We start from the raw sequence: 22148 nt of genomic DNA, 5'->3' as shown, positions 1-22148 counted from the left end.
AATATTAAAACTAGAAGTAAGGCTATCTTTAAATTAAATTTAAATTAAATTCAAATCTATTCTGTGTGTGCATGGTATGGCCCCTTGTAATTTTCATCGATACTTCATAGTCTCCTTCTATTTGTCATATACAGTGCTTCATAGAACTTCGTTTGTAAAAATAGTCATGCGCTTTCGTGGGCCGCTTTTGAATATTAATTTAATTAAAATGACGCCTAAAGGTCAACCTATTTTATTTTTGTATTTATGGATAAAGGATATACACGCAGTTCAGATTTAAATCCACGTCTTAGATGAAAAGATACTGCACGTGTTAAAGTAAAAACCAAGACAAAATATATATTTATTACTAAATTAAATGTAGGAAAAAGTCTAAGTTTCTAATTTCTGAAGAACAGCACGGATATAGAGGATATTGAATGAGTGTAACTTCAATACTGAATTTATTGCACGAGTTGGATAAAATGATATTATGCGAGCCTTTGGCGAGCATAATATTATTTTATTCACAAGTTCAATAAATTCAGTAATGAATTAACACGAATTCAATATTCTATTTATCAAATACCCTAAATAAAGACCGTTTAAAGTGAAAAAGAGTCACTGTCCAGTGACGCGCCTATAGTATAACGCTAACATTTATGCTTTGTTTGTGTAACGCTAATGATGTCACTTCAAAATATATGCACGGTCGTGCAATACCATTTTACTGATTTTTCTTTCGCAAAATCGGCACAGGTGTGTGATAAGAACACTTACATGTGCTTCGTAAATACTATTTTCATAGTAGCGTAGCAATTTTTATAACCGTTCTTTCATAAAGATAATGACGTCAGTTGAGCGCATGAGTTGTCTAAAGGTTTCAGACGGGTCTTCCGGCATGGAAAAAAACCATCGGAATCCAAATCCGATTTGAAACTTGTATTTCATTTTCGGTAAAATGTTTACCACTAGAAATTAATAAGCACATTTTAAAGTCACTCTTTTATTGCTGATACCTACAATACTTTTTATAAAAAAAATAGATTGTTGGGGCATTTGTGGAAAAAAACGCCATAATATGATAAGCAAATTCATGAATTGCATGTAACTGTTTTGATCAAATTATGACGTTCCTTTCATTTAAAATTTAAAAAAAAACCTGTATAAATATCTGGCGTCAAAGTAGCTCAACGGTCACGCTAAATGGTACCGTTTCCTCAAATCAATAGGAAATTTTTTATTTACTAAATTTATTGAACTTTTTCGCATAACATTATTTTTTTAACTTATTCAATAAATTCAATATGGAACCTACACTCATTCATAATTCTCTTAATATTTACAGCAGTAAATTTAGCCAGAATGGGCATGGATGCTAAGAGGACGACCTACTACAACTTTTTAAAGTCAGTGGTTTCAGTTAATATACATATTTGAAAAGGAAACAGTAAATTTGTGTGAAGAAGCCGTACGTTATCACGATCAAACTGTTGGAAAATTCTTTCGCTTCGATTCTTGTGACGCGCATTTCAAAAGAAGTACACTATGGCCCTTGTATTGCTCAATTGATTATAAAGGCTCTAAATGACACGGAACAATCAATATTGTTTTTAAACCTACATCATAAGGTTCATATCTGCATCTGAAATAGTGCAAATGTGAACAAGGTTTTTCCACCTTGGACTATGTCACCTAGTTTTTAACCCATATTCAAACTTTAAAAATTATTTAAACAACATTGCTGACAAAAGCTGAAATATTTCATCTACAATGTTAACAATGTTTTTTTCATATTTTGACACTGTGTCAGGTGACAAATATACTGACTTAAGCTTAAAAGTATCTTAAACAACTTTCTGAACATTTTCAAAATATTTGGGCCAAAACAGTAGCCACTAGACTGTTAACAAGATTTGTTTTCTTTTTGGCTGCTGTGACCTAGTTTTTCAACCAAGATTACACATGTTCAAACTCATCCCAGCAATTACAAGGACCAACATTCTGAAATTTTGTGACAATTGAAGCAAAGATAGGACCATTAAAATTTTAACAAAGTAAATGTTGTCGGACGACAGATAACAGACATTAAACAAACCAAACAGCTCACCCTGAGACACTTCTGGTGAGGAAAAAAGGGGCATAACCCTTCGAAATAATGAACTGTGTTTTGATACTACATATTAACATGCCAAAGAAAAAAAAATGTGGCATCCTCATAAACTTATTCTTTGGAAACTAATCACGTACGAAAAAGTTAGGAGGCTTCCGCCTTAAATAAGCAGAGAATGCTTAAAATTTCTGTGTATATAAGATTTTCCTGCTAATTTAAGACGGACATGGAATTTTGTAAAAACTCATTCTAAGCAAAATCATATTCCGCCTAAGGCTTAGGCGGAAAATATGGGATGAACAAAAATTAAGACGGGATTTAGGACTTAGAATTTTGTCAATTATTCGTTAACAGGAATTTTGTAAGACCTTTTTAATAACCAGAAATTGAATTTGAGACATTTCTGCAGAAAACAGGTAAATCATTAATTGGTAAAGTGATGAACAATGGTTTTGCTGTTAAAATTTTATTCAATGTTGGTTTTCAAAACTAAAACATCATTGTAGATGTCACATTGTATAAACATATAAATATACATAATCAATAATTGAAAAAAAGACACCACTACAAAACTAAAACTAAAACGATAATTATGTTTTGGTGAATATACCTCACTGTGTAAGGTTTGTGTATGAACTAAACTCATATATCAAGACCTTTAATCTATGTAAAATTAAAGTTTGTAATATTATTAAATAACTAGTATCCTTGATGATTTCTTATAAATAGGATACATAGATAAATGCTCTAGAAACCACTCTACTATGATAACACCACATACCTGATAACACACAGATCTGACGATGGTTTCCCATAGTTAATTCTGCTACAATCCAGACTCTTCCATGTGATTTTTGTGCCCCCACTATGGGGGGATTCAGATTTACCCTTGTCCGTCCGTCCGTTCATCCGTCCATCAGGTCGATCATCTAAAGGTCTATGAGCTTCATTCCGTCCATGATTAAGGTTATAAAAAGAAGGAAATCCCATAAACCGACTGGTTTATGTGGTAATTTTACTGATTTATGGGGGAAAATGCGACATAAAGATGTCCTCCCGTCCGTCCGTTCGTCCGTTCCCTTTTTGTTTCGCACGTAGCTCAAAAGGTAATTGACCTAGAATCACGAAACCTTACAAGAATGTTGATCAGCATGCGTAGTTGTGCACCTGGATATTTTCATGTGGATATATTTAGTATTTTTAGAGTTATTGCGCTTGAATTAGTAAAAATTTCAATTTTCAATTTGTGTCGCACGTTATCAAAAAAGGTTTTGACCTAGATTTTGGAAACCTTATGGAATGTTGCTCAGCACGTGAAATTGTGCACCTGGGTATTTTCGTGTGGATATTTTTAGTATTTTTAGAGTTATTGCCCTTGAATTTGTAAAATTTTACAATTTTCAACTTGTGTCGCACGTAACTAAAAACGTATTTGACCTAGAGTCATGAAACATTTCAAGAATGTTGTTCAGCATGTGTAGTTGTGCAATGTTGCTCAGCATGTGAAGTTGTGCATCTGGGTATTTTTGTTAGGATACTTTTAGTATTTTAAGAGTAATTGCGCTTGACTTAGTAAAAATTAACAATATTTAACTTGTGTTGCACGTAACTCTAAAAGTTTATGACTTGTAGGCCTGAAAGTTTACAATAATGTTGGTTAGCATTTGTATTTATGCAACTTGTTTTCTTGTGTCTTCATTCAGTATGTGTAGTATTTGTCGTTTATTTAATAAAAAAAATTTAGTTTTCAACTTGGGCACATGTAGCCATGGGCACATGTAGCCAAAAAACATTTGACCAAGAGACATAATAATATTGACAATTCGGTGGACTGTGGGGCACCCGCGTCGTCAATAACTTTTACATTTTATATGAAGAGTCTGTTTAGAACGACATTGCAAAGTTTTCTTATTAAAATATGTTGTGAATTTTGAATTTCTACATTCTCCATTTATTTCCTGGTATGTTTATATAATTGTGAAAATAAAATGATGGGTTGGATTATCCCTGTTAAACATATGATGGTCCTGTCCAGTTATACAGTTGTAAAATTTGAAATCTAAGGTATCTGGGTCAGCAGAAGCTTGGAAATATAGCTAATAAAAAGGATCTTATTGATATTTAAGAAATTGTGGAAATAATATATCAGGACTTTTGGAGATAATATTCTGTTTAAATTGTTAGGACTGTATATTTTTGATTTTTTTTCAATGAAAAAAAAAACAAAAACAAAAAAACAAAAAAACTTAGCCTTGTTAATGAAATGACAATAATCTGGATATGTTCAGTTGTAAATGAAATTTGAATGCTTCGTTATGACCTGGGACAAGAAGAAAAAACCGGGATAATAAAAATTCAGGTAAATAATTTTTGGATACATAATGCAATAACAAGTTTTTAAAACAATAAAAATAAATTTCAAACAAATTAGATAACTTTGCATTAAGTTGGAGAGTAAATTTTAAACACTTAGTTTGGTTGTTATGAATAATAGTTCATAATGTATAATTTGTAAGGTGCTGAAACCGTTGTATGTTGTAGTTGTGTTGGGGGTAGAAGCAATCAAAAACCCCAACCATTTAATAGCTTACATGCATTCTTTAGGTTTATATGGTTGCAGTGTTTTACTGAGGACTGTTTGTGTTAAGCTGGTGTAAAAAGGCTGGGAAAGGAGAAGTCAATGTCAAGGATATTTAACGATGTCTTAACTTAAAAAAAGAAAGAAACTTGGTGAACAAAAAACTAACATTTACAGTGAAATGAAATGAAAGAATTTGCCATGGATTATAAGTGCAATTAAAAATATAACTCGTGCTTCTGTTTTCTTTTACATACTCAGTTTATGCAACCTAATGTTAAAAGGCTATGGTAAAGCTCACAAAGATAAAAGCTTGGTTATTTTAACCACCTTTTGTCTGTCTGTGATTAAAAATGTGATGAAGAAAGGGGCATAATTGTTCCAATAATAAGTTGATTCCAATGAAAATTGAAAATAACATGTATTGTGATCAACAGAATCATTGAAATCCTTCAAGTTATTCGACCAGTTTCACTTAAAATATTGCCATTGGTCCCTTTTTCTATTATAACATTATGAACTTCATTGTTCTCTTTTGTTTTGTTAACAGTTATCCCTATTTGGTAAGCCATCAGGCTTATAAAAAGAACATAATTGCATATCTGTTTTAATTCTGTCAGATGTGATTAAAATTGAACATATACATGTACCACAAATAAATATATTTTGATTACTGCCATCAATTGTAAATCTCTATTGATATCTATTATTATCTCAATATCCCATGTATGAATATTAAGAATAAATGTATTCCTGTTGTGTAGAATAGACTGAATAAGAGGAATGTTGGCGATTTTCCTGTCCTCTGCTGTCTCCATGGTAATATGGTCTGTACTCATATCCACTTGTATGTGACGGATAAACATGCTCCTTTGTATATGAACAGTAGTCATCAAACCTTGGAAACGATTCCTTGTAATATAATCTGCTGAGATTTCTATCACCCTTGTTCACAGCCTTCTGTTTGACATGATTTCCGCAGTGAAACCCATCATAGCATTTATACCCATCATCATTACGTAATGATCGTGACCTCATTGTCTCCTTATGGTTTAATTCCTCTTCACGACCTCTGTCATTTAATATATAAAGCTGCTGCTGATGTTGCTCGACTGGTCTCAAATTGTCTTTGTTACAATTTCCTTGTTTGTGTCTTTTATGGCTTGTAGGTTTTCTGCCACCCCTTCGTAGTCGATAAAACAAACAAACAAAGATAACTGTCCCGACTAAAGCTATTACAAGTACAGCAACAATAACAACAGCAATAACTACAATCATTTCATCACTTAAATAAGTGGTCAATGATGTAGTGACAGGTGGTGTTGTTGTTGTTGGTGTTGTCTGGGATGAAGTTTTACTGGTAGGTGTTGTTGTTGTTGCAGTGGCAGGTTCAGTCGTTGTTGTAGAGGCAGATGTTGTTATTGTAGTGGATGTAGTGGTTGTTGTAGCTAAATAGAAAATGATATGTCCTTATTTTCCTCTTTTTATTCAAAGAACTAAACTTTGTTAAGGAATCTAGTGTCACAAAAAATACATGTATATAAGAAATTCAACTTAGTTACAACAAAATTTTAACATACAGCATAAAGTGTTTAATGGGCAAAATCAACCTAGATTTATCTTACAAGAGGGCCATGATAGCCCTGAAATCGCTCACCTGTATAAAGACCCCCTGAGCGAGGCCAATTTTAACCCAGGGACTGTTATTTAAACAAACTTGGTGGACACCCATTAGAAGATGTTTCATGTTTCATGAAGAGTTTTTAAGTTTTTACTATACACATATAAGGAAATGACCAATAACCAATGACCCCAGGACAGGGCAAATGTTAACCCCAGGGCCTTAATACTTGAACAAACTTGATAGACACACATTGGATAATGTTTTAAGGTCATTTATGGTAAGTGTGGTCTTGTGAAAGGTCTTGTCCCAAGGAATGTTGTGGCCAAGTATGAAGACAAAACACCTAGAACTTAAAAAGTAATGATCAAGGTACAAGTTTGCGGACGGCACAATATGCACAACCAGGCTTGATATTGACCATTCCTGTAAAGTTTGTATGAAATTGCACCAGTAGTTTATTGATAGTAGTCCTGACAAATATTGTGTCGGACAGACAGACAGACAGACAGACAGATGTTATAACGAAATGGTACAAATGTGATTTAAAATATGTGCAAACTTGATAAAAGACTACCTAAGAATGCTACGGATAAAGTTGGTGATCATCACATAATAAGTTCTGTAGAAGCAGACGTTTAAAGATATTTCTATTTTTAGCTTAGGCGGCCTTAAAAGGGGCCAATCAAATTTATATGAGCAAACTTGATCAAAGACTACATTAGAATGCTAAAGAGAAAGTTTGGTGATCATTCATTCATCAATTAGTTTTGTAACAGCAGACGTTTAACGGTATTTCTTTTTTTTAGCTTCAGCGGTCCCTAAAATGGCCAATCAAATTGATATAAGCAAACTTGATAAACCACTACTTAAGAATTTTTCAAACAAAATTTAATGATAATCCATCAATTAGTTCTGTAGTAGAAGATGTTTTTTTTCTATTTTTAGCTCTAGAGACATCTAAAAGGGGCTAATCAAATTAAAATGAGCAAATTTGATAAAACACTACCTAAGAATGCTACCCAAGAATACTACAGACACACTTTGGTGATCATCCATAGTTTAATTTAATAGTAGATGATGTTTAAAGGTTTTTCTATTTTAAGACCCCAAAAAGTTTAAAAGAAGATTTTTAAGTTTTTACTATAGACATATAAGGAACATCAGTACCTCGGGGATGGGGCCAATTTTGATCGCAGGGCTTTCTTTTGAACAAACTTGGTAGACACTTACCAGAAAAAGTTTCATGCTTAATATCTAAGCTCTAATTCTTTGGGTTTTATAAAAGAATATTTTTTTAGTTTTTACTATATACATTAAAATTTTAAGGAAAATCAAAGACCCCCGCCCCCGGTGGGGGCTTATTTTGACTCCAAGGTTTTTATTTGAACAAACTTGATAGACACTCACTAGAAGATGTTTCATGCCAAATATCTTAGCTCTAGCTCTTTGGGGTTTTTTTTTAAAAGAAGATTTTTAAGATAGATTTTATTATAAGCATATAAAGAAAGAATCAATGACTCCCCCGGGGCGCGGACAATTTTAACCGCAGAACTGTTATTTAAACAAACTTGGTAGACACACATCAGACAATGCTTCAAGCCAAATAATTAACCTCTAGCTCTTTCGAGTTTTTTTTTTTTATTTTTACTTTATACACATACGGAAAAGCACTGACCCCCTTGGGCGGGGCTTATTTTGACCCTAGGGCATTAATTTGAACAAACGTGATAGACACTTATTAGAAGATGTTTCATATCAAATATGTAAGCATTACCTCTTTTGGTTTTTTAAAGAAGATATCTTAAGTTTTTTTTTCGGTTGCCATGGCATTTTTTTAAGGTGACCACCAAAGGGTCATTCCTGTGAAGTTTGCATGAAATTGGTTTAGCGGTTGGTTTACGAGGAGGTGTCGTTTACTGATGACGGTAGGACGGACGCGGACGAAAAGTGATCACTAAAGCTTACCATGTCACTTTCTGACAGGTGAACTACAAAAAGGGACAACATATTACAGTTGTCAAAAGGCTCTTTACACTTTGTTTTTAATTAATCGATATCTAATACAGCAACCGAAATAACAAACCGATTTACAAAAAGCAAATTTAAAAAAGTTTAACTTAATACCTGGCCTGTCACAGGTTGGAGCAGACAAACTCCACGTGCCGTCCGCCTGACAAGTTCTCTGAAGTACACCATTAAGCTCAAATCCTGAGTCACACGAGTAAGATGCCATAATGCCGTATGATGTACCAGAAGAAATATCAACATTGCCATTAGCAGGATTACTTAACATCCCGCAATCTATATCAATCAATAAGTATATCTTAACAGGAAAAATAAATACTACAGAACTACAATGCATGATATTAGATCATATAGCATGTATCTGTTATTTTCATTTCTAAAGTGGGAATATATTGATACAAAAACATTCCTACAACAACATAAACGAATATCCTTGTCAAGCATATTTGTAGACACTGCTGTGCATATAGGATAAAATACTTTCACTGTTTTGCTAAATTCAGATAAACCTTCATTAGAAACATTTACTACTTGGTTTTTAATAAATAAAGGATATCAAGTTATAAATTTAACAAAATTTAACATCTAATGCAGCAAAAGTGTGAGAAAAGGTAAGAAATCCGTTTGCCTAAAATACTATTATAATACCCCGCAATAAAAGGAACCATATTTACTTTTTATCGTACATTTTTTTTTGAAAAAATAAAGAAATTAATAAAATAAATAAAACAGGACGTCAGCGTGACATGCTGTTTATTCTTATTTTGGGTAAACACAAGTATCTAATTTTGGTAAAGGACAAGCATATCTATTTACCATTTATTTGACACACTGGGTCCATACCACTCCAAGTCCCGGACGCCTGACATCTTCTTGTACTGGATCCAACCAAAGAATAGCCAATGTTGCATGTGAATAAAGCATTTGACAGGTATGTCGTACCTTCACTATTGTCAACTGCACCATTAGCTGGATTCGTAAGAAAGCCACAATCTGCAAAGCAAACATGATATATCTGGCATGGTTATTGTAACATTAAAGAATAAGTAGAACTTTCATGGAAAATACTAGTATTACAATTTGAATTTCTCAATTAAAAAAAAGTTCAATATACATGTACTTACTATCGCAAAAATTTAGTAGTGTGAATGATGAGTAACCAGAACAGAACAAGATAATATTTAATTTAAGTCTGAGTCATGTAGTCTGCAAACAGACCTCTTATGTTGCATGTTGGCTTCGCATCATCCCAAGAACCGTCAGCCAAGCATTCGAGACTTGAAGCTCCAATCTTGTCGTATCCATTGTTACATTGAAATACAGCCACACTCTCATAGGTCGTACCATCTGTTAGATCGACATTACCATTCGCTGGAGCAGCAATTGTTCCCCAATCTAAATATAAAAAGTACATCTAGTTACGAAATCTAAATATAAAATGCGTTCTAGAATAAAAAAGGAAATTTCTGATTTCCTTTTTCTGTGGTCGACCCAAATGCGCTTTTGCAGCAACAAATTTATATGCAGAGAATGAGAGACAGAGAGAGACAGAGTGTTGGCTAACATAGGGGAATAATATCCCTATCTTTTAAACCTCAGATGAAACGCGTTGAACCTGTCCGTTCTGCGGATAATAGTCCTCCATCTTTTTATATGCGTTTATATTCCAAGAATAATATTGGAAATCTTTGTACGGAGTTATTTGATGAATATACATAGAAGTATATTTTGTTAACTTTTAAATGGGTCACTATTACGCACATTTATGTAGTTCATTCTCCGGGATCGCAAATGGTTTAATAATGTTTAATAAAATGACTAAACATTTTATCTTTTCTCCATATTCCTCATGCGTTAGTATGATCTTTGCTTATAATTGTTATTCATGTGGATAAAAATATTTTTATTATACACGGTTTTACCTCCGTTTTAATGACGATGATATGATCAATGACAAAATAGAGGTTAAAAATATAACGCAAACATTTGTTGTTGTTTTTTTGTGACAATTCGTTTCTGTATTTAACATTTTCCATCATATTATAATGAAAATATATAGTAAATAAACAACAAAAATAAGAATAAAAATATTTAAAAGTTATCTAAAACTGATATTGATATATTAGCTAGTAGTAACAGATTATTGCCAACTAATCCATTTTTACCAATTGTCTATTTATTAAAATACCTATCCATTACCTACAATGTAATCATTATTTATGAACATCAATCATTAACTTAAAAATAACTAGCGCAAAAATATAATATGTATAGTCATAAATTCATAAATGAATAATTATAATAATAGATAATATAGATATACGTATATTTATATATACATGTTAAATGTAATTATAATAATAATTATAATTATTATTATTATTATCATCATTTTTCATTGATCACTATATTTATTTAAATATGAAAAATCAGTTGATACTTTATAAATATTTATCGCACAAAAAATCGCACGAAAAATCGGCACGCAGCAGCCGGGACTCGACCATGGGTCTCTGGATTGCCGGTCCAGTATGCTTACCACTACACCACAGCGGCCGCTGCCTTTTTTTCGTGCAAATTGGCCTTATATATTTAAAAATAAATATAAAATATAAAAATAGTTAAAAATAACTTAAATATATAAGGCAAATTTATAAAAACTAAATTAAAGTTAATAAAAATCAAAACATGACATATATACTGTATGGTTTGTTGTTACGTCTGATACAATTAAAACCGACAAAATTCCAGACCTTTTATTTTAGACAAATTCACTTAAATGAGGTGCTTTACAAAACATCACTAATTCTAATTATCTTAGGAATGTCTTACAGCTGCTGACAATATTAATTAGTCTATGACAACGTTATAAATATTTACAATTATCATTAATTCTTATACTGCATATTGTAATTAGCATAATGCCATCCTGTAATATGTCAGAAGTCAACGGGAACGTGATAAGTGATGATTGTGAAAAATACATTTATAATTAAAATGGTGCAGAAATACATGAAGGTATCTCAAAAATAATATACATGTTAACATGTCTACATTGACCCGAACATGGGAACAACATGTACAGAAAAAAATCCGTTATCAGTCTTAAATTACATTAGATTTATTAAGATTCAATTAACATAGCGCACGCTTCTTATCTCATATAATGTTAATCAGTCAATGAATATAAAATTATGTTATTTTTATGAAGAACTAATTTAAAGGGCCACACGCTAATCTTATCAATATAATTAGATCTCCACATATGTCAGAAGGGCAATATAATTGGCCGATTTAATATACAGACTGTTGCAATATGCATTTCAGAAGTGGTGAAACAGGGCGCAAATTGGCACGTACTTGACGCGCTCTCTTATATGCCACCACACGATAATCATTGTACAGAAATATATAAGAATGAATGAATTTATTTCTCTGTCACATATTATGTTTATTAATGATATTTGAATAAAGATTTGGAAAGTTAATAGAAATTGATCTGTAGCACTTTTTCTTTGGACATGCTAAATAGAACATACATACATACGTTTTATTTAGACTTGTACATAGTACATCGTCATAGAAATACATTGCCATCTGAAATTCTGCTGTGTTTAAAACAAAAACTATATATTTCAAAAGGGGGAAATTATAGCATAATATATGCATATTGCGTGACGTATTCTTGTAATGAGTTTTGACATTTTTTCTTTGAATAATGAGTAGAGTTAAGATACTTTAAAAGTACACCAACATTAAAAAGCTTTTAAGAAAAATAAAAATAAGATTATTTCTGAGGCATAATGGGCCTTTAAAAGAAATATGGTGGATGCGCTTGTCATAAACCGGTTAAACAGTGTTATACTACCGATGCGTATGTTTCTTTTAGTTTTATTACTTTTCTTTTTCTGATTTTAGTACACGCATATATATGTTTATCTGGTTTTATAAAACTTTTCCGTATTGAAAGAATTGTTCATTTTACCTATAGTAATGTTGATCTGTTTTATTTTTATGTACGGTAAGTGTCACGTTGACATCACCACTTGTACGATAATTTAGTATGCTGCTCATTATATTATGAACATGTATTTACTCCTATTTTAGATTTAATGGCGTTCTTATTCTTTAAGTTATATACATAGAATAGTTAACTTTTGGCTACTACTTCGTTTGGTATAAAGTTTCTTATCGTCATACATTTTATCACATAAATGGCATATTCGTTAAACTTTATATTTATTACTTCAGTCGAGTGAAAATCAAACTTTTAAATAATTTGTATTAGATGGTTTACGTTTATTCATTTATAAGATAAACTTTAGAAGTGTAAAATTCTCTGTTCAACAGTCAGAATATTCAATATCTAAATAGCTGATAATAAGTCACATATATAGTTAAGTATGTATAAAAACTATAATGATGACATCAGACAACCCGAGATATATCCAACACACTTATAAATACATATTTGTAACTATGTAACATAGGATACAATGCATGTCACGCAGGGGAACATCACGGATACCCCCGAAGTATAATAACGAGACTGATGGTATCTACAATATGTGACTTCTTACTAACAGCGATTATATTGTCAAGACCATAAGCTTTGGGGGTACGATTGATATTCTGCTGCTTGGCAGACGATACTTTTATGTCTCTGTACATACGACACTCGTTTAATGTATTGAACTTGGGTAATGGGGATAGAAACAATTCTATTTTATAACAAAGTTAATTGCAGCATGTTAATCAATAGTTATGTACTGAAACACTTTTCTTTTTGGGCCAAACTGCAGCCTGATGATCATATCAAGTAATCGTATTACATATCTGTTATTTATGTGCTTCTAGGGTCTTTGGAACATATATTTGAAAATAAGTGAAGTTTTGAACAATATATATTGTAGCGTATTTCTTGGTTTATAAGTAACTGATCGTGTTAATAGGATAAGCGACGGTTATTTTTCTGCTTGATTGTTAAGTCTGTGGATATGGATATTACAAAGTATCTTAACAATTAAATATGAGTTCCTTTTTAATAGAAAAAAAGTTTGTACGTAATAAGTTTGTACCACTCTTATATCTTTATACGTACACGTTGTTTTTCATTTTAGTTTGTACTGTATATTGTTTGGTATTGCGAGTCCATGATTACCTGCCATTAGGCGTTTTTATTTTGCACTTGTTTGTTGCATCAACGGACAGTCAAACGGTTGTTCTGTTTCGTACTTAAGGTTCTATTTGTATATTTAATTTCTTTAATGAATATAAAAACGGCGGTACATAAAAGCATTTATAGCTATTTCGCGCGGAGGGTCAATAAGCACTTTTATAGTACATAAATGGATGCCTTCATATCAGTGTGCGGAACTGCATGTTGCTTGCAATCAATATGCGTGCTCGTATGTTTCCTGCTGATTTTAATATTTGCACTCTTTATAAATCTACGGTAAAAATTAAGTAGGCCATTTTACGATTGTTGTATCATAGTAATATCATTTTGAAATTTTCTCTTTCGTAGGTCTCTCCGGTTTTCTTTTTAACGGCCCTGATTTCACTCAAGACATTTTTACCGTGAATATTGAAATAGACCTAGTTCATAACTTTAAATGTCGTTTTTATTTCTACGTTGTGCGTCAGTTACGCAGTAGTATACTATAGTTCAAGTCTCTTTAGTTAACACTGTTCTATATTTTGTTTGAAGGCAATGGATTTTATGGTTCTTTGAGTGGAATGTTCAATTGCCGAATATTGTGACATTTTAACAACAGAAACTTTCGTCTGCCATTTTAACATGAAGGTGCTTTCGTGCATAAGCTAGATGTAAGCTAGGTAAAAGGCTTGTGAAACATATACGCAAGAAAATGGTTTGCATGATAAGCAGTTGCAAAAACATAAACTTTATGAAAGAAATTCTTTCAACAACAATTTGAAATGAGATCAAAAAAAAAAAAAAAAAATACGTAACGTCAAACAATTTATGCGACTTTTTTCACCATACATATTACGTAATAAAAGATTATTATGTCGCTGATTGAGCAAACACAAATCCCTGAAATGATTCCCTCCGTAATTAAACTCCCTTTAAAGTGCTTTAAACCGCACGTTAATTGCTTGTTTATTAAAAAAAGTTATGCCGATTCAAAGTTAGTCCGACGCACATCAAACGAGGTGTCATAAATCGGCTATCCTACGTTGTCCGTTAAATTATTGTATAATACACAAATATCACACCAAAGAGGTTGACACGATGCGGTAACAATCTCTAACAATTTATATGACCCAGTGACATCTGACCAAATAAAGTACTGCTATCAAATATAATTTCATAGCAGAATTTCTTCAAATCTTAACGTGATTTACTGTCCGTCTGGTATCTGTCGCACATGTCACGTGACTATCGGTAAAATTTGAGGCACTCAGTGGGGTAAAATGGAAGCATTTAACGTTCGTACAACTATCGGATAATCTAATTTTTTAACTTTTGATATTATAATTATATAGAGCATCATTATTATTAATATAATATTATATCGTTGCAATTCGTGTATAAAATTCCGATAATATATATATTGAAATAACAAAAAACTTTGTTCCTGACATACTTTTAAAGTCCGTGCATGATACGTTGTACAAATAAGACCGGGCTATTACATTTTTTGTCCGATCAGTTCATATAAATGCTTTGCATAATTTAATAGAAATAATAGGCATTTATCGATCAATGTGATCTGACGTTCATGACTATTATTATCCCGAATTTTATATATGCACGGCATACATAGATTCAATTTCTTCTGGGACATACAATTAATTAATTGTGTTCGATTTACTAGTGAACTATATGTTCAAAACGTTCGCTGAAAATATATTTTCATATCCTTTTCATTGATTCATAAAGAATTAATCATTCGGAGACTATCGAAAAAATATTTTAAAAAAATTTGTAAGGGACACCTGACCACCTGTCATATAAAGTCGTTCACATGAATATGTTGTCTGTTGCTTTTGACATTGTTAGAAATCGAGGTTGAATGTAAAGCAAGCTCTTGAATCCATATTTAAGTTCGTAAACTCAATATAATGTCTATTAGATTACGGGATAAATAAATAATTATTTCACACATTATGGATAAAGGCAGCTACATTGTTTTCACCCCCTCATGCTCATGCGATTTACCTCTCTGCTAAATTATTTGTTACATCCTGGCCGATAATTTGTTAATTTATAAAATGGGTACTTAAATGATAAACGATGTAATGTTGAAATATTCATAAAAGATGTTTTTATGATACATATATTACGAGTAGTATCGACAAATAACAAATAAATATTCATGGATATAATTATGGAACTTCCAATTTCCCTCATTTCCCTCAATAGAGGGCGGCGCGTTATCGATAATTGACAGGTTTCGCGCATAGCAGATAAAAATTGTATAGTTATAGTTTTAAAATTTTTAAAAAGCATAGTTTCTAGACTAACTGCTTCAAAAGTTTTAATCATGAATGTATTCAGAAAGGTTTATAAATCTAATAAGCAAAAAATCTGATTTTAGGTATTTTTAGTGATAATTGATTCCGTTGTCACCTTTAAGAAACGTTATTGCTTCCTAACTGATTAATAAATTTCTAAACCGAGGGAGGACTCTCAGCCATTATATCAGTTGTGGATAGTATAAAAATGACTTTTGCCTTATTCATCTCAAAATGTAACTCAATCTTAAGCGCTAAAGACATAATAAAAAATAACTAAATTATAAGAAGTGATGTATATGCAGGTAAACAATGACAACGACTAGTTTATTTGAATCCCTTACGTACATATAAAAAAACAATGTAAATGGATGAAGCGGCATAAAGATTAATTTGGTACAACTATAACCTTTTAAAATATGTAGAATTTCAGCATTTAAAGTGGCCTTTCAGTGATATAAGTGTACTTTATAGTTTGTTATTCATTAGTATGCCAACTAGTTCTTTTTTGAACATTCTAAGGTTTATTGAGCTTATAGAATGTTTGTAATAAATGATTAGGCACATTGTAAGCACCATGTGCAGTAATGGATGAAGCATGGCATTGAGGCATTTGCTAATGTGGCAATGATATACACAATGCATTTATCTTAAAGCAGAATACGTATAATGAAGATGCACGATGCTGTATATATCATATCAAAGCCTGCATCAGTTAAGACAACAACTCAAAATACAAACCTTTTATCTGACAGACAGGGTTAGCACCGCTCCATACACCGGTATCTTGGCACGTTCTTGTAACGTCTCCTACCAAGGTGTAACCAGTGTTGCAAGAAAACTCCGCAAGACCTTGGTATAGTGTATTTGGAGTATATTGGAATGCGCCATTAAGAATAGCTGCCACGGTACCACAATCTGACAACCAAAATAATACGAATATCAGGGGGAATAAAAACTGTTTTGTATCTGTATATGATTCTTCACTGTAAGAATTGTCACGGCAAATTACAAATAGAATAATAATTGTCACTTAATGTGTAAAATATGTTTCTTTCAAACAGACTAAATTAAAACATAAATAATCAATCATAAATTTATAAGAATGTGCATTGAGTAGCTGCTGTGCTTCAAAAACTTTGATGCTGTCTCAACATTATATTATAACTGTTGGCATACTTTTGATGACGCATGTAGGCGTTGCTCCACTCCATGATTTGTCTGCTTGACATGTAACTGACGACAATCCAGTTAATGTGTACCCGGCATTACAGGAAAAGTATGCTTTACTTTCGTAATATGTTCCTTCACTTGTATGATCGACAGCACCGTCTGTAGGCGGAGTAAGTGTTCCACAATCTAATATTGTAATTGTTAATAAGATATAAGATGTGTTTAAATGTTCTAGCGTGATTGTCACAAACAACTTAAATTTTAAATAACTTTATGAACATTAAAATGAACATTAAAGCTGTTTGCCTGCCAATGCCCAACTTGACCTAGAAATCAGCAAAACAACCTTCCTGGCTGAATTTGGATCAAAACTGCAGCCATTAGTCTGTTTATAAGCTTTTTTCTATTTGTAGGTCCGGTGACCTAATTTTTCACCCCAGATTATCCATCCTCGAACTCGATATGTATTTCGGTCCGATCAAAACTGTGACTGCTAGACTGTTAATAACCCAATTGTTGATGACACCGGACGCCGGTTATAGCCCCATCACTATACCTTACCTTGACCACTTCGTGGTCAAAGGAGCTAATAAAAGATTTTTTTTGCCAAAAAATAGGTGTTTATAATACAGCCGTATGAAACTTTGATATGCAGGTACAATTACTTCGCTTTTAAATATTATCATTTCAATTAAACATCATTTCAATTAAACATAACCAATTTCAAAAAACATAATCATTAATATATACATAGTGTGAACATAATGCCCTTATATTGTGTTAAAATTGTTTCATTAATATCTCTACAAAGATCACAATTGTCTGGCAAGAGTTCATGACCTGAATCACTTAATAAATATTTCTGAAAATCATGACCTTTACACTTACTCCCAGCTATTGAATATTACATGAAAATGGCATAACAAGTATGAGACATCCCTATGTAAGTTGCTTCATTTCATTTAAGAAGATTTTTTCTAAGTTTTCTCTAAATGTGCATAATGGAAATTAATTAACCCCCACGGTGGGGCCAATTTTGACCCAAGGGCTATAATTTGAACAATCTTGATAGAAGTCCACTACACAATGTTTCATGCCAAATATCTTTCTGTAGCCTCTGCGAATTCCGAAGAGCAAATTCTTTAAGTTTTTATCAAATAAACATAATGAAAAACTATGACCCCCCTGGGTCGGGCCAATTTTGACACTAGGGTAAAAATTTGAACAACTTTGGAAGAGAATCTATAACTGATATTATATACCTTGTGCCTTCAGACAAAAACAAGTTTTAATTATATGTACATAATAACATAATAATTTGAACAATCTTGATAGAGGTCCATTACACAATGTTCCATGCCAAATATCTATCCTCTACCCTTTTTCAATTAGGAGAAAAATATTGTTTAAGAATTTAGTATATACATATATGAAAAAAACAACCCCCGGGCTGGGCGGGGCTAATTTTGACACTAGAGGTAAAATTTAAACATCTTTGGGATAATATCAAATACTAAATATCAAAACTCTAAGCCTTGTACCTTCAGATATGAAGACTTTTTTTAAACACATTATTGATGTATCGTGTTTTCACTTAGTGTTCAAGACAGTTGTGATTTTAAATATTGATATTAGCTATGCGTGTTTGTCATATTTTGCCAGGGATGTAAAGAGACAATCATTGATGTGTCATTTTTTTGTGTCGACATATAGGGGTTACTTTTGTCGGCGGTGTCGGCGGTGGTGTCGGCGGCGTCGTTGTCGGCGACCCCTTAAGCTTGTCCGGCGCATAAGTCAGTCATTAAAAGTCGGATTGACTTAAAATTTAGTATGCATGCTTTTTATAATAATTCGGAGCGCAGAGCACAAGGACCGTCATTAGTCTTGACTTCTTTATGTTTTTTGTTATTTTTCATACTTTATTTTTGTCTGGGCCTTTTCTCCTAAAGTATAAAAGCTATGGACTTGAACTTTCATAGGGTGATAGATCTCATTAAGAAAATGTGCATTGCATGAGAGCCGGTCTTTGCATTTCTTATTTTATTGAATTATTGCCCTTTGTTTACTTTCAAATTTTATTTTGATTTTTGCCCAGGCCATTTCTCCAAAAGGATAAAAGCTATGGGCATGGAGCTTCATAGGATGGTAGATCTCATTTAGAAAAAGTGCAGTGCACAAGAACCGGTACTCTGCATTTCTTCTCTTTTGAGGTATCGCCCTTTGTTAATTTTCATATTTTATTTTTGCCCAGGTTATTTCTCCTAAAGTATAAAAGCTATGGACATGAAACTTCATAAGATGATAGATCTCATTAAAAAGAAGTGCAATGCACAAGTACTGTGCATTTCTTATTTTTTTGAGTTATTGCCGTTTGTTAATTTTCATACTTTATTTATGTCCAGGCCATTTCACCTGGAGTATTAAAGCTTTGGTCTGTTAACTTCATTTGATGATAGATCTCTTAAGAAAAAGTGCAGTGTACAAGAACTGATAATCTGCACTTTTTATTTTTGAGTTATTACCTTCATTATTTTTCATACTTTTATTTTTGTCCTGGCCATTTCTCCTAAATTATAAAAGCTATAGACTTTAAACTTCATTGCTTTAAACTTATTTGTGTTTACTATTTTTTTTTAGTCCATGGGCCCGGATTTGAGCAATAAATCCTTTCGATTAACAGCTAAAAGTAAATCCGCATTCAAGAACTCCTTTCGATTTCTATATTGATTTCCCCGTCGTTGATTCGCAGCATGTCATATTAATGAATGAGAACCGGAAAGCAGTTCTGCTGTTACATAAATTCGAAAGCTATAAATAGCGATAAATGTTACTTCGGTTATTAATTTGTTATTTCCCTTTTTTAGTAGAACATGAAATTATAATTTGTTACATTTTGAAATACATTTACACACAGCATATCAAGTATACTATTAGTGATTGAATTTGTCAATATAAAAAAGATTTCAGGAATTAGATTTCAACAATTTCGTTTTTGATAATTATTTTCAATTTATATTCATGAAATTAAATGTTTAATAATAACATGTTGATATATTGGTTGTTTTGAAATAATTAAACTTTAGTATATAACGTTATATTTCATTCGCGTTACTGGAACAGCATACCACTTTGAGTAAAAGAAAAAAGAAAAAAAGTATGACTGGTGATATGTACGGGGGTCCGTACTTTACAGCGAAAGCTGCAATGCGGATGGACCTTCAATAAGGTGTTTCCGCTTTCTCAGCCATGTTTGTTTTCACAAAGTCTGTCCAAAGTGAAAGTAGGCCAAAATTCATATAACAACAAAGCTCATATAATGATGAGCAATTTGCAAGTACAATTCCAATTCTATGTTTTTAAGACTATCTTAAACATAAATAAAAATGATAACAATAAGAAATTTACCTTGAATGGGCTACATTTCCAAAGACCAAAAACATTCTGTTGCAAAGTTTTATGCACATTTCATGAATGGCAAAATCCAGTTTAAAGTATATTTTAGTGCAAACAAATGCTATTTTTTTTGCAGAAAATACAAAAAAAAACAGTTTTACTTTAAAAAACATAAATCTTAGGAAAGTAGTTTATCTGACCTTGAAAAGAAACATGACCTCCATGACATGTGTGAAAAAGTAGAACCATGAAAATAAACATCATTTACCTATTTCTTGTGTACATGACAAACAGATAGACTTCACTGTTACACATAAAAAGGTTAGATTTTAAAGTTTGATTGTTTTTTCATTTTAATTGTAGTTCATAAGGCTATTAATGATGATTGTTTTCTTGCACTACTTTTTACAAAAAATAATGGAGGCCATGTGCTTAGAAGGACATGAGATACTGATTTATTTGGAGTTAGGTTTGGGAAGATTTTTGTATTTGCTGCAAAAAATAGCTTTTGTTGGCACTAAAACAGACTTTAAAAAGGATTTTGCCATTCATGAAATGTGCATAAACATTTGCAACAGAATGTTTTTGGTCTTTAGAAATGTAGCACATTCAAGGTAAATATTCTTATTGTTATCATTTTTATTTTTGTTTATAATTGTCTTTAAAATATAAACCTGGAAGTGTACTTTCAAATGGTTTATCATTTTACAATACGAGCTTTGTTGTTATATGAATTTTGGCCTACTTTCACTTTGGACAGACTTTAGTGAAAACAAACATGGCTGACAAAGCAGAATCACCTTAAGTATAGGATATAGATAGATATCATGACAACAACAGAAACTTTGATCTGCAGTTTGAACATGAAGTGCTATGTTTTTTATGAATTGGTTTAAAGCAATTCAACAAATAATATATATTGATCTCACTTAAAATTAATTAACAATAGTTTTTTTTATATATAACCAATGTCAAATAGCTTTCATATCTTTGTCTCGCACGAATATGATATTAGTGAATTTCCTCATACCTACCTAACATTCAGGTAACAGTCCTTTATTATATTGATAAGTACTGTATCACCATGTAACGCGTGTATAATAAACAAAAAATCCTGAATTTGGTCTTTTTGAAATGTGTGTTCTACTTTCAGTATTGAAAGAAACCATTTTTTTTTAATTTGACATGAAAAATATACATGTAACATTACTGTATTATAATATTAGTCCCTTTTGTTACTATTTGTATATTTGTTACAATTATAACATACTTTTATATTTCTATCATCTTCTGTTACTGACTACAGTAGTAACACAAATAAAACACAGTTCAGTCATGTCACATAACACTTACAAGTCTTGTTCGTATTCAATGGAATTACTTTCCTTACCAGGTAGGCATCAGTGAAAGCATTTTTATATTAAAAAATTTTCCCCTGTTTTTAATTATGGACAGTGCATAAGATAAGTATAATTATGCAAAAAATGGTTTACAAAACATTCGGAAAAAATCTACAATAGTACTTAATCTGAATTTAACAAGACCTGTGCGTAGGACTAATTTGGTTAGGTATCTGTAATGAGCACATTTTTTTTGCGCGGAGCTTCTCAATTGCTGCATTGCACCAACATTTGTACTTGTACATGTTGTGTGCTGATAGATGTTATTGATAAGAAGTGCCGTGACTTTTGTTAATTTTCATATTTAATTTTTGTCCTGGCAATTTCTCAGTATAAGTCAGTCATTAAAAGTCGGATTGACTTAAAATTTAGTATGCATGC

The 22148-nt window shown here is 31.9% G+C and overlaps 1 protein-coding gene and 1 long non-coding RNA gene across 2 annotated transcripts; both read right to left on the bottom strand.

The window, feature by feature from the left end:
• Nucleotides 1-5205: 5205 nt before the first annotated feature.
• LOC132724256 (uncharacterized) lies at nucleotides 5206-9308 on the bottom strand. The gene is made up of 3 exons (XM_060709090.1): nucleotides 9136-9308; nucleotides 8419-8595; nucleotides 5206-6118 (listed from the first exon to the last, which is right to left on the bottom strand). Exons 1-3 carry the CDS (start codon nucleotides 9158-9160, stop codon nucleotides 5406-5408), a joined length of 915 nt encoding a protein of 304 aa, XP_060565073.1. The 5' UTR covers nucleotides 9161-9308; the 3' UTR covers nucleotides 5206-5405.
• Nucleotides 9309-9543: 235 nt separating this feature from the next.
• LOC132724248 (uncharacterized) lies at nucleotides 9544-17157 on the bottom strand. The gene is made up of 3 exons (XR_009624881.1): nucleotides 16981-17157; nucleotides 16543-16719; nucleotides 9544-9714 (listed from the first exon to the last, which is right to left on the bottom strand). It is a non-coding gene; the product is annotated as an uncharacterized LOC132724248 (long non-coding RNA).
• Nucleotides 17158-22148: the final 4991 nt, after the last annotated feature.

This window comes from Ruditapes philippinarum, unplaced genomic scaffold (assembly GCF_026571515.1).
Source record: "Ruditapes philippinarum isolate M1 unplaced genomic scaffold, ASM2657151v2 ctg1525_1_1_1_1, whole genome shotgun sequence".
Classification (NCBI taxonomy): Eukaryota; Metazoa; Mollusca; class Bivalvia; order Venerida; family Veneridae; genus Ruditapes; species Ruditapes philippinarum.
Note: the sequence above shows the minus strand (reverse complement) of the source record. Positions and strands in the feature narration are given on the sequence as shown.

Coding starts and splice junctions, on each gene's coding strand:
- LOC132724256 (XM_060709090.1), bottom strand. CDS start 9,160: ATGGACCCAGTGTGTCAAATAAATG. Junction 8,596..9,135: donor CCCAGTGTGTCAAATAAATG/GTAAATAGATAT, acceptor TGATTGATATAG/ATTGCGGGATGTTAAGTAAT. Junction 6,119..8,418: donor TCCAACCTGTGACAGGCCAG/GTATTAAGTTAA, acceptor TTTTCTATTTAG/CTACAACAACCACTACATCC.